This window comes from Siniperca chuatsi, linkage group LG9 (genome assembly GCF_020085105.1).
Source record: "Siniperca chuatsi isolate FFG_IHB_CAS linkage group LG9, ASM2008510v1, whole genome shotgun sequence".
Lineage (NCBI taxonomy): Eukaryota > Metazoa > Chordata > Actinopteri > Centrarchiformes > Sinipercidae > Siniperca > Siniperca chuatsi.
Genome location: NC_058050.1, coordinates 25,286,865 through 25,299,732, shown reverse-complemented (window position 1 = coordinate 25,299,732; position 12,868 = coordinate 25,286,865). Strand labels below are relative to the sequence as shown.

General features: G+C 41.5%; 1 protein-coding gene across 1 annotated transcript in view; it reads right to left on the bottom strand.

Moving 5' to 3' along the window:
* ubr5 (ubiquitin protein ligase E3 component n-recognin 5) overlaps nt 1-12,868 on the bottom strand; it is a 37,508-nt gene that overhangs the window by 18,469 nt on the left and 6,171 nt on the right. The window contains 28 exon segments of the mRNA XM_044209231.1: nt 6-132; nt 341-459; nt 676-822; nt 1,357-1,448; nt 1,894-2,051; nt 2,445-2,542; nt 2,661-2,784; nt 3,741-3,836; nt 4,189-4,340; nt 4,563-4,689; nt 4,997-5,207; nt 5,513-5,710; nt 5,803-5,957; nt 6,063-6,174; nt 6,294-6,440; nt 6,616-6,728; nt 7,182-7,291; nt 7,484-7,668; nt 7,881-7,998; nt 8,752-8,906; nt 9,112-9,222; nt 9,404-9,520; nt 9,734-9,945; nt 10,794-10,943; nt 11,106-11,265; nt 11,455-11,630; nt 11,633-11,733; nt 12,398-12,517. Of these exon segments, the coding sequence (XP_044065166.1) occupies nt 6-132; nt 341-459; nt 676-822; nt 1,357-1,448; nt 1,894-2,051; nt 2,445-2,542; nt 2,661-2,784; nt 3,741-3,836; nt 4,189-4,340; nt 4,563-4,689; nt 4,997-5,207; nt 5,513-5,710; nt 5,803-5,957; nt 6,063-6,174; nt 6,294-6,440; nt 6,616-6,728; nt 7,182-7,291; nt 7,484-7,668; nt 7,881-7,998; nt 8,752-8,906; nt 9,112-9,222; nt 9,404-9,520; nt 9,734-9,945; nt 10,794-10,943; nt 11,106-11,265; nt 11,455-11,630; nt 11,633-11,733; nt 12,398-12,517 (3,891 nt within the window).

The following is a 12,868-nucleotide window of genomic DNA, read 5'->3' as shown; positions in this document are numbered from 1 at the left end:
CTCACGGGTCTTTATTCTCCTGAGAGCCAAACATGATCATAGACTTGAGGGCATTCCAGTCCTGCAGGACCCTCTCCAGAGCCAGCTGAGCAAAGCGGGGAGGTTCCAGGTCATGGTCTGGCATATCAGAGTCTGAAAGAGAGGAAAGGAGAATAATGCTTTCATACACCAGATGCCTTGAAGGAATAATGTTTGAAAAAAGTTGCAGCCCAAACCACACTTAGTACTGAAAGAAGTCAGCAGAAAAATAATCTCATATGAATGTCTGTAAAATTTGTAAGTCATTAGTCTGCACTGATGGTTAAAGGTGGGTAACATGTGACAAAGATCTTGAACATACCTTCTGCATTAGCAGCCTTGCGGTTCCTGTCTTCTCTGATGCGTGGTGGTCTGTACTGACAGTGCTCAACACTCTGCCTAGCAACAGTCTGCACCAGGAACAGTAATATATGCTCTCCCCTGCAGATGGAAACCAAAAAAAAAGTCAGAAATGTCACTTTTTCCTCACTTGCACAATACAAAGTATCTTCCATGTATAGTGGTATACCAAAATAATTAAACTGATTCAGCCTGAAATTCCCACAGTTACTTGCCATTTATAAAGCACAAAGGAAAACACTACTCTATGTGAAGTGGAGATGGTAAAGGCCAGTACAGAGAACAAAGGGGTCTCACCTGCTGTTTGGTGTCGTGACCAGGTTGGTGGTTGTGAGTAACCTGTACAGCAGATCCAGGCGAGCAGCCTTCTGGCCAGCTATCAGCGTTTTACACTTACATTTCTCCCAACAGTCACAGTATGCTGTAGGGGAGGTCCTCTTCAGCCTAGGAAAGAACAGGCAAAGCAATTTTATTTGTATAGCACATTTCAACAACAAGGCAATTCAAAGTGCTTTACATAAAACATAAAAGCAACATAGGGCAAATACAATTAAATAAATACAATTACAAAGGGTTAAATAGAAAATAAAAACAAGATAAAACAGGAGGGTAAAAGTTACAGTGCAGTGTAAGAAATGAATCATTATTTTATTAAATAAAAAGGCAGCAGCAAACAGTTCTTTTAAATCAAGGCTGAAGACTTTTCTGAGAGTTGCAGCAGACCTGCAGTTTTCTGGGAGTTTGTTCCAGATATGTGGTGCATAAAAACTGATCGCTGTTTCTCCATGTTTAGTTTTGACTCTGGGGACAGAAAGCAGACCTGTCCCAGACAACCTGAGAGGTCTGGATGGTTCGTAATGTAGCAGAAGATCGGAAGCAAATTTATGACCATACATACGACCTAGTGTTAAATACGGGTGATGAAGATTGAAACCTTTACAAAGATTAAATAAGGCCACACTCAAAACTAGGACTTACTTGCAGTCATGTCCTTTGTGACACACCCTTGCACACTCAGTGCAGCAGCAGAGGGACTCGAGCAAACCACAGGTTCGACACTCAAAGATATCCTAAATACAAAGTAATTGTGATGAAAAATGTCGAAGTGCCAACTTTCAAATGAACATTATATATTCAAGAGCATAACAAACACTGTCTCCAAAATTAGTGAGGTTCCACTTGTGCAGTGAAAAAAGGAGCAATACCTGAAGCTACAGAAATTAGCCTGGCATGTGTAATATGTTTGTGCTCACTATTTTGGTGCCTGCTGGCAATATTTTATTCTGCTGCTTTAGTAAGTAGCAGTAATTAAATAAATATCAGAAAGCCACATCTTTTTATCTCTCTCTTTTATTAGTCTTATCGAGGCTTCAGTTACATAACTGTCTTTTAAACATTAAAATTAGAAATTCCCATCCTTAATAAACACTGATGAATGTTGCCTGAGAGTTGTCTACAACTCATCACTTTTTCTGGCGAGTTCTTTTCCTCTAAATTTCGTCCTCTAGGGCTGACCTGGTTAATGTGCTCAGCTCCAGTCCATGTGAAACTGCAGGTGTCGTTACAGCAGAGAACATAGAGAGGCGAATCATCTGGGTTGGTCCCCGAGGGGCAAATCATTTCCATAAACACAGAATCTGCGTCTTCCTTCTCTGCAATGCCCGGGTCACCCACTGTGTTAGAGACATTTGAGGAACAAAAGGAAAATATGGAAACTGAGGAATGCCAGTTACAACATGTAGTTAGCTGTTGTAAGCAGGGCAGCAAAATAGGTCAGGATTCACATAACTCATGGATAACCTCCAATGTTCCAGCTGTTACCTAACCACTTAAAATTACATTAGATTCACAAAAAGTATGCTGTTTTCTCAGAATCTATTCACAGAGGTGGTGGCTGGCTGTACAAGCAAACTTATCCCTCTCTCCCCCATTCTCTTTATGTCAGCACCACATTACAACACATTTCTATATGTATATGTACATAATCCTAGGCAGGCAGGTTTGCAATCATAACGGTCTCCCTTCAAATGACAAACAGAAAGCAGACAGATGACTTATTCATTTACCCTTGGCCATTTTCTGAGCAGCCTCCAGCACAGTGATGGCTGCCGGGTAGGCTCTCCCACTGACTGCCAGCATGAATGGTGTCATTCCACGGGCATCCCTGTCAAACAACAATATACATGAGCACTTTAGAGGGACAACAGATAAATCAGGACAATCTAATGTACAAGAAATGGCATTCGTTTTGTGTATGATCATATAGAAATACAGAATCGTACTTGGCGGAGAGTAGCTCCCGTAGGTGTGGCCTCAGAACAACACTGTCACACATCAGCTTTAGGATAAGGTGGGCATTGGCCTTCCTGTCTTTAGATTCAACCACAGATGACTCAGTGGATGGCCCTGCTCATATGGAGAGGACAATCCATTAGATGACAGACACAACACGTTTGACCAGAGTTTGAATACACAAGACATATAGTATTCAGCTGATGGACTTACACTGATACCACAGAGATCAGGTATACTGAGAATTACCCGCATGACATATTTACCCACATAGACTTATTTAGAATTATTTCTCCTTTAGAAAACAAATTCACAACCTTTTCTCTGCTTCTCTATGATATTTGTGTCTTAGCATATATTTAATAACACCATTTTAGGAATGATCAGTCATAATTCTAAGATGCAATACCAGACCAATGCAATTTTAACATATCCTACCCTAAAAACAAATAATAACTGGACTTCCTATTATGACTATAAATCTTGATTAGCAGTGAAAAACATTCGCTGTGTCTCAAATCCATACTACATACTGATTCTAAGCAGGTTTTTGGTAAGTAGTGTATCCACACTATAAAAGTGACAAAATAAAGTATACTCAAAGCAGACAGAATACATACGAAATACAGTCAATTTTTGAGTGTACTGTTGATGCACACTATTCTCCCACAATGCAATGCACAAAGGAAATAGGAGTTGCTCACAGCTGGAACTAAATTTAAATAAATTGTGGGTGGTGGTGAAACAGCTCCCAAAAAATCTTAGAATGTAAGTTAGTAATTAAATCTTAGGAAAAACATTTTGATGTCTCTTTGTGAAGTTTAATTGGCATTGACATTTCAAAGTTGTAGTCTGATTGACAACTGATACCACACATATTGTATAATATCCTGTTAGTATAAAATGGTAAAATATGTTGATATTTTTGTGCTATTTTTGTGTCATAGTACACTGCTAAAACAGTGTACTATGACAATGAGTATGTAGTACAGAGTTAGTATGTAGTATGGATTTGGGACACAGCTATTGTCTTCTTCTTCTCATTCCTCCTCTATGATGATGTTATGTACCTGGTATGGTGGAGGTGCTGGGTCCCTGGCTGGTCCCAGTGGAGGCAGTCGTGAGTGAACCCACAGCTGGTGCTAGAATGAAGTCAATGTCACCATCTGTTGATAAAATAAAAACACAGTTCTGCAATATTACTAAGATTGTAGATTTCACTTAAGTTAAGAGACACATCACCGCAAAGTCTTGGATTCATTCACTAAGGCAAAGAATGAGTTAAACTCATGATCACCCAGATCTACACTGATACAGTTGTGTAAGGCTGCCTTCAGACTGACAACTATGGAAAAACAACTCAAGAGGTTGCACTGGTGTTAGTGGGCCTCCACTGAACTAAAGCAGTGGTCTCATTTAAATGAATGTGTTTTTGTTGCAGTGACCTTGTCGGTCTGAAAGGGCTCTAAAGGGCAGACAAAGACAATCCTAATTATAGTCTTGTAAAGATGCACTGACCAGGGTCCATTGGTGGGGGGTCAGGGACCCAACTTGGTGGGGCAATGGGTGGTGACACAGGGTCCTGGTGGTCGCTGGATGACGGGCCAGACTCATGCCGTCCAAGACCTGCTGCTCTTAGAGACCTCCGCATCATCTCCCTCAGACGAAGCCTGGTGACAACAAAAAAAAATAAAACATGGCACTGAAATTAAGATCAATAATATGGCTTGTGTTTTGATATTACTGTAGAACCCATTCACTGAAATTGGATTCAAAAAGATTCCTTTCTTATAGGGAGCCTTGTGTACTCCAAATTACACTTAATTCTCTGTACAGACTATTTTTCCTTATATATTCTGTGTAGTGCAGAAACAGTATAACTAGTTATTTACCCTCTGCTACTGGAGGAGCCAGTCCTATTCCCAGAACTGTTGCTTGAAACCACAGAGATGGCATTGGCAATTGCCTCGACAGCAGACAGACGCTCTGCAAATGTGTTTCTCTCCGACCTTTCAGCTTCTGAAATCAAACAGCATGGTCACTTAGCATGGAGAAGAGAGCCCTGGGGAAGCAGGCAATTAAACGGATACAGGTGAGCAGACTCTAAACAAGAATTGTGTATTGTTCTTCCACATTTTAGATTTTCAAATAAAGATGGCAAAGTCCAAAACTGGGAGACATTGGGAAGAAAAATGGAACCGTAACCAGAAAATGAAGATAAACTACTTTTCTAATCTAATTTAAACAATAAAATAATTTATTATGTCGATGTTAGACCTAGCTCTCAGACAGATCCTGATATAGATTGTTTAAAACACCAGCTTACCTTCCTCTTCTTTGGTCTCCTTGTTACTAACAGGGAAGCAGACAGAGACGGCGGCATGGAGGATGTTGCGATTTCCATCACAACGATGATCCAGAAGTGCTCCGAGGGCCTGGCTGCCCTGATCCAACAAGAAAGCCTGCTCAAGGTTCACCAGGTACTGCCGACACGCCTCGTAGTCACAACGCAGGACATGCTGCATCAGCGTCTGTTTCTGAAAGATACAAAGAGGATGAGTCAGTATTGCTCAGTATCACTCATTTGGATATCTTTGTTGTTTCACTGTGACTTAGACAGCATTGCTCTTTGGTCTTTCAGACAGATTTGTGAGTAGAAAACGTGATGGAAACCACCACACTAAAACTGTTGGGGTGGTTTTTCAGCAAGGTAACAGTGTAACTGAGAACTAAGTTTCAAGGGCACAGAATAACACTAAACACATCTACTTGTTCTACTTGGCTATCTATTAGTACATTTTTTTGCCTTTTCAACATTGTATTTATAAAAGGTCATGTTTACCTCGACAGCCATAATAATAATAGCAGCTTTCTTTTTAATTGTGGAGTTAGAGGGGAGATTGGCAAGAGAGTGCACCCCCATTCCCAGGCTGTTTATAGGTGGCAGGTCCAACCAATCAGGATCTCGAATTCCACCCATGCAGTCTTTGGCCATCGGGTAGATTGTGCCATTTCCATCTCGGAGGATGATGGGAGATTCCTGGAAGAGAAATAATTTCAACATTTAAGATTTGCATATACAACGTGTCTCAAAACTGCCAAACATGTAACCTATGTGGGAGATTAACTCACCTGTCCTGCAGTAAAGATAGCCACATTGCGCTCACTCTGCCCCAGGAAGGCCAGGTTACTAGTGGGGAAGTTATTCTCCTGTTCAGCTTTGCCTGTGGCCAGGTCAAAGATACAGTACCGTACCCAATTACCAGTTTTCAGCACTGCATGGACTCCTGGATAATGAAGAGATATTTAATGGTTGGAAATACAAATCAACACAAAACTAAAGACATTAAACAAATATATTGTTTGAAGTATACACAATGACAATGACCCACCTTTGGAGTCAACATTCACAGCCAGAATCTCTGCCTTTTCTGGGATACAGAGCTTTTTAGGTGAGCGCTGAAAACAATCAGGAACTTTAGGAGTCCCCCCAGTTTTGACCACCTGTGAGGAACAGATTGAAGGAGACAAAAGATAAATGAATATGAATGTCAGGAGGAGAGATGCTCACACCTGGACAGATACATTAACTCAAGCAGTATTGGATCAATTTATGTCCATACCTGCAGCTCATCTATTCTGAGGAGCCTGCAGTCCTGCAACAATGACGATGGGTCTGAATCAGTGGGAGCAGCAGAGCTCTGGTTGCTCATGCTGCTTGATGTCCCTGGAAACTTCACAGCAACATACGCGCCATCCACTTTAAGCACCTAGGACATATGGTAATAAGTTGTGAAACAGATGTCATGACATAGAAAAACACAGACAGACCAGGGACACGTGATTGGCTACTTCCAGATCCTGCTAAAAGAGACTCAAACACCTGCATTACATATTATTCCAAGATATTACTACATTTGCAAACTACATTTCAGATGCACCCACCTTTCCTACAGGGACATTTTTAACGTCCTCAACAAACACCACCTCCCTGAGAGGCCACTGCTCCTCATTCACCTTCTCTTCCTCTTTGGGAGCTGGGGTAGAACGCCTTCGCTCTGCAAGTAGTAGGGCATACTAACTTTTAGTCCTTTGATCACAAAATATTCAAACAACACATTGTTACTGAAGAATGGCAAATTGATTAGAAGCATACTCCTGATTAAGACAGTAAAATATACTGCTGACCAGGTGATTAAAACTTTAGTGTGGAGTAAGGAAAATGTAATATCAACACAACTAGACGTATGGTTCATACGATAAGAGAAGGTAAAAAGGCAACCAAATACTGTGAGTTGGCCATACTTCCTTTACAGGAAAACAGGCAGGGGAAAGACTTGCTGATAAAAGCCTATGCACCATCTGTTTCAAAGTCAAAGGACTAATGAGAGCACAGAGTGAGGAAGAAATTGGTTCTGTGCCTGGGAGATAGAGAGGAAAGTCAAGATATGAATGTTGTTGAGAGAGCTAGAGGTTAAGAGGGAGAAATAGCAAGAGAGTAGCTGACATACTATAGGGCAGTGAGGCACTGCTAGCAATGGAGGAGGTATCACTGCAGGTAGACGCTGGGGAGGGAGGAGGACCCATCTCAGTCTTCACCAGCTCTGTCTTGCTTTCCGTCCTATGGGGTAAGACCAAGATAGTTAGATGAATTTTACTTTTGGATTTATGATATCTAGCACAGCTACATTCTGTAGCCAGAGAGACCGAAGTCTATGTCTTCTAATTGTGGTTAAAAATGTACTAAAATAACATTATGTAAGACTAATCAGATCCACAAATTGACAGCCTTTTGACATAAAATTAAACTGACTTGATTTCCTGGGTCTTAGTGGTCTTCTCCATGTTCTTGAGGCTCTCTGGTGAGCGCAGCTGGAACCTGCAACTGTCGTTCATGTTCCAGACAGACTCCAACAGGACGCCCACTTTGGGAATCCCAGCACTGACAGAAAAGGCCACTGCACCGGCATGGTAGAGGGGGTTATTCCTCAAGCACACCTGATGAAGTAAACGGTACATTTATTTTACACTAAGTGCAAAGCTTATATTGAACTCCTACAGGACTGAAGAAATGCAAAACAATGATAAACATTAAAATGGAAAACTCAGAACAGAAGAGGTGCCAGTCCACCTCTGTCATAAGAGATAATAACATTTTCTCAAGCAGACAAAAGTTAAAACAATGAAAATTCAAAATTCTGTCTTTTTACCTGTGTTCCCACAGTGATGTTGGGTATCGAGGAGATGCCAGCACTGGACTTTGGCTTTTTGTTCTTGGCTCTGGCCTTTTCAAGCATCTTCTTCCGTTGACTAAAAGGCACAACACCCCTGCAAACAGATGCAAGCAGTGAAGTGTCAAAACTTTACCGACATTCATACCGTTCCCTGGCATATACCGATCACACTTTGTATTGACTAAGACATCACTTGGTAATCCTTGCTAAATGTCAGGTCTTAAGGAGGATTCACATTGCTTGCTACAGGTCCCTATTGTGTATTTTGGCAGAAGACTGCAGGAATAGACAGTTATTACAGCTGAATCTTCTTTGAAGTAAGGGCTGCTTGGGGTAATGTGTAGTTAAATTTCCAGGGGACTCTTACAATTCAGAGAACACCTTAAATCATGTTAAGCATGGTGTCTGTTGTCTGGCTAGGCAACATTTAAGTTGTAACTGTACTATATGAACAGAGAATATTGTGTTGTGACAAGTCATAACTTCTTTTTTTTTTTTTTTTTTTTACTATTCTTCCTATGTTTGAATACAACGTAAATTCTATGTAAAACTGGACAAAAATATCTATAGGCATCCCTTACAGGACCTAATAAACATAACAGCAGAAAGTGCAGCACATGGCACAACATCACTATTTACTTAGATTGCAACTCTTGATTTACTGATAATTATCAATAACACAGTGAAAGAGAAATGTGTAATAACCTATTGTTTTGCGTATGACTTTGATGAACACTCCTGTTACACCTAGAAGGATAACAATGTTATGGTGACATTCAGAAGCCAATGTTATTGTTAAAAACAAAGAATTAAATGTAGTTTCATGCAAAACACTTTTTCTTCTCACCACCAGTAGAGGCTATTCTCCAGCTGTGCACACGTGTACAGCGCACAGCAGTGCAGTGACACCATACGTTCCCCCTGCAGCTCAGGGAAAGCCTGAGCACTGTGCTCCAGCTTAGAGGCCACTGTGCTCAGTGTGTCGTCCACCCAGGTTGCCACCTATACCACACAAGCACGAGTTAATGAACAAATCATTAAATAAATATGTGTGGATATGTTAGGATGGCTGATTAGTAACTATAGAAACATTTATTTACTCAATCACAATCTTATGGTTACAAACTTAACCTGTGGTCAAATATTGTTACAATGAACAAAGCAGAGCACAAATGCTCTCAAGAGGAGAGGAGCAACTATAATCTACCTTGTTGGTCTCTGTAGCCACAGTGGCTCTGATGCTATTGGCAGACAATAAGGTGATCTTCTCATTGGCCAGGCCCAGGAAGGATACACGTGGGTGATGAACGGAAGGATTCTGATGGGACAAATGTCAGAAAAGTTAGTGATATTAGCTCTCTGACATATAATAAACCACCAGTGCTTTCTAGCCATTAAGCATGCTACAATACAGATGCATACCGTAATTCAGTGAAAAATATAAAACAAACATAAAAGTTTTTTGGTAATTCCATTCACATGAAAATTTAATTCTCCACCTGTGCATTCCTGTAGGGTTCAGGTTCGCTCCACTTCCACTGATAAAGTTCTCCTTTGGAGCTGACAGCCACCAGCTCTGAGAACATGGCTCCAATGCTCACAAACTTCACTCCATCCTGGAAAGAAAATTAGAGAGCTCAATAAATGTCAGGTAAAGCAAAACTTAATTCTTAATGTCCAATGAATGAATGAATGAATTTGCTACGAGTGGAATCCAATCAAGTTGTAGAGACATCTCAAGATGATCAGAGGAAATAGAATAAATCGAAGCGCCACTTGCAATGTCATAGCGAAGGTTTGTATTTCTGTTTTTTTAAAATAGACATTACCTTGTCAGGCCACCACTGGAGCTCCTCTCCCAAGGAGACAGGGCTCTGGACCGGGATGCTCTTCTTGTCCAAGCTGGGCTCGCCCTCACGGCTGGTGGAGCCTCGCTCTGTGTCGAACGAGGCCCCATCCAGCCAGCGACGCTCGCGTAACCTCAATACAGACTCACGCTCACGCAACAGCTCTGAGTCGCGCTCTAAGGGAAGAAGGAGAACTGGTATGCAATAAGGTCACACCAGTGGGATAGAAGTAAGCCACTCTCTGGGAAAGACCCGTCAACATATTTTTAAGAATAGAGAGAGAAAGATAGATTCTTTAGAATCACTATAATGCAAATCGAAATTGCAGTACTGAAGATTGAGTGGGAGTCTAAATTGTACTGGTGGGTGAGTCAGTTGTCATACGTTAAAATGTGAGATAGAAGAGGAAGTGGATAGACAGAAATAAAGCATGCATATGGGCTATAAGTGGGCTAAGTAGGTTTTTAGAATAGACTGCCTTAAAGGGTCCCTGTTAAGACAGGTGGGCCTAGCGGGCCTTTCTCAGAGAGCTCACAGTATGTACTACAGCCATGCAGCATACAACACCAAACATTTATAGCCTGTAACACTAAACACCCATATTACAAATCAAGCTAAACAGACTGAAGAGAAAAGTTCCCTAGCAAACAAGCTAAAACCATTTAATTTTACATTAAATTTGTGTAAAACCTTTACCTCAGCTAAGTATAGCAAAGAGTAGTTTTTCCATTAAAGTGTACTTTTTTTTAACATTAGCCCTACAGTTGTCATTTTTGTCAAAAAACGGCTTTACTTCCTAGATAACCTCTGTCTTGTTCAAATCTTAAACCACTAGCAAGTTTTCTTTTCTTACATTCCATCTCAAGAAAAATACTGAAGAAAACACTGCCTTGCTTTTCCAACTTGTCTGCTGTGTTGTCTTATCTTTAATAAGCTATTAAAGCTCCATCCCCACAAACAAAAGCCATCACCAGTGTAGCCACCAAAGCCTCTCTAACACCCTGCCTTCCCTTTACTAGTCAGAGGTGAGTTGTTGAGTTACCTCTGGAAGATCCCAGGCGAGACAGTGAGGAGCGTCTAAAAGAGGGGTAGCCAAAGTAGCTGATGTCCTCAGAGAACATGGCATCAGCATCAATAATCACGCTGGGATGAGCTGAGTGAATGTCTGCATCCAACAGGGACATCAGGTCCTCTGCATGGGACAAAGGCACAAAAGAATGCAAGGTTTAAGAAAAAAACAAAAACAAAAACACACATTTCTTTTTATGAATTTGGCAAATACTGTCTAGACCATTACAAAAATTGAATTATTTCAATCTGCCCCAATTTTCTGTTTCTTTTTTTGGTGACAAACCTCCGGGGAGGTAGGACTCGCTGGCCGTGTCGTCTCCATCATCTCCATCTTCATCATCCCGGCTCAGGAGGTTGTTGACGGCAAGGTTGACATCCAGGTTGGTCCTCTGGAGTTCCCTAATGATCACACTCCTAGACTTCCCCTGAAGGACTACCTGGGCCTGGGGAAAAAGTACCAGGACGACAAATTACAAAACATATTTTATTGACACTTACTTGTGACTGCAGATTAGAGAGTAAATGTGCACTGTTAGCTGTACAATTTGTTTCAGTAAGGAAAAGGTTGGAAAACAAATGCTACAGAAATTGTTTAACAAAGAAAATATCTATACATGCTGAGAAGTTTGTACCTGAGTAATAAGTTCTTCAGGGATGACAGAAGCTGGTATGACAGGCTGAGGCTGGCTACCTAGAAGGCCCGAGCCACGATCCCTTCCTGTACGGATCACCCTGGTCTGTCGACGGGAATCTCGAGCTGCTGTTGACGACCTGCCCGACGTCCCTCCACCTCCGCCTCCACCTCCGCCCCTCCTCCTCCACTGCTGCCACCTCCTGCTCCACCTCCCCCTGCTCCTCCTCCACTTCCACCTCCTCCACTGCCTCCATTTACGCCAGAGCTCCAGCGACTCCTGTTACATACAGTGCAAGGCCATGGTCAGATATAACTGCCAAAAACACCATCTGACTAACAGAGTAGACTCAAAACACGAACACATGTGGGTACGAAGGGATTCAGCCTTTGTGACAGCAGAGATAGGGCAGTTTGCACCAGCAGCATTTACAGGAAGGAAGAAATTAACTGGTGGCAATTTTCCTAATTTAATCAGATATTGTAAGAGAAAAGGCTTTGATATAGTATAATGAATGTATTATGTACATATTTTGGATATATAAAAAACTTTTGTTTTATTTCAGTTCAACATTTAACTAAGGGTGCAAGTTTAGAGGGTTATTCTGCAGCTCTTTCAGTTCTGCACAACTTCAATATCAGGGCCCACAACAACCATATTTTGAAGAGGGAATCAATTCTTCAGTGGTTACCAATAACAAAAGCACTAAGAAAATGACTATATAATGCAAATTTAGCAGAGTCGATGAACATGGCCATGCTTTTTGGTGTATGCCTTTTGGTGGACACATTTATCCATTACATTTTACAGCACCCTAAAGTTTTCCCTTCAGAATGAAGAACCCTGTGGGGAATACACCCCTAACCCGCTGCAGCATCAGTGCTGTTTTAAACACTGAGCTTTCACAGGACCGTTTGTCTCTGTCAACCCTGCCAGAACTTACCCAAGGGTGTTGCCTGCCAGTCTGCCAAGTGTGTCAGAGCCAGACAGGAACCAGGGCGGATCACTAGTCCTGCCTGGCCTGGAGCTCCTTCCTGTCCCTGAACCACTGCTCAACTTTGAACTGGAAACAAAAGATGGGAGATCAGTTACAAACCTACAGAAGTCCCACACAGGACCAAAAGACTTTCTTTTATTACCTGGGTTAACAGAAACTAAATTGACCCCAGGTATTTCTTAAATTATACCCCTTGGTTCAGGATTCTTTTTCTTTTCAATATTATACTCTGAAACAGGAGGGGGTATTTTGGAGACTAGCATGGCAACACCCTTGGGAATCTGAATTGGCTGCAACTCATTCCTCCTTCAAGACTTTCCTTTTTTAAAAGTTCTTGGGGTTTTGGGGCTGCGACTGCTTTCTCCTATTTCAAGATTTCTTATAAGGGGATACCTTCTAAGTTTAACCAAAAGTAGT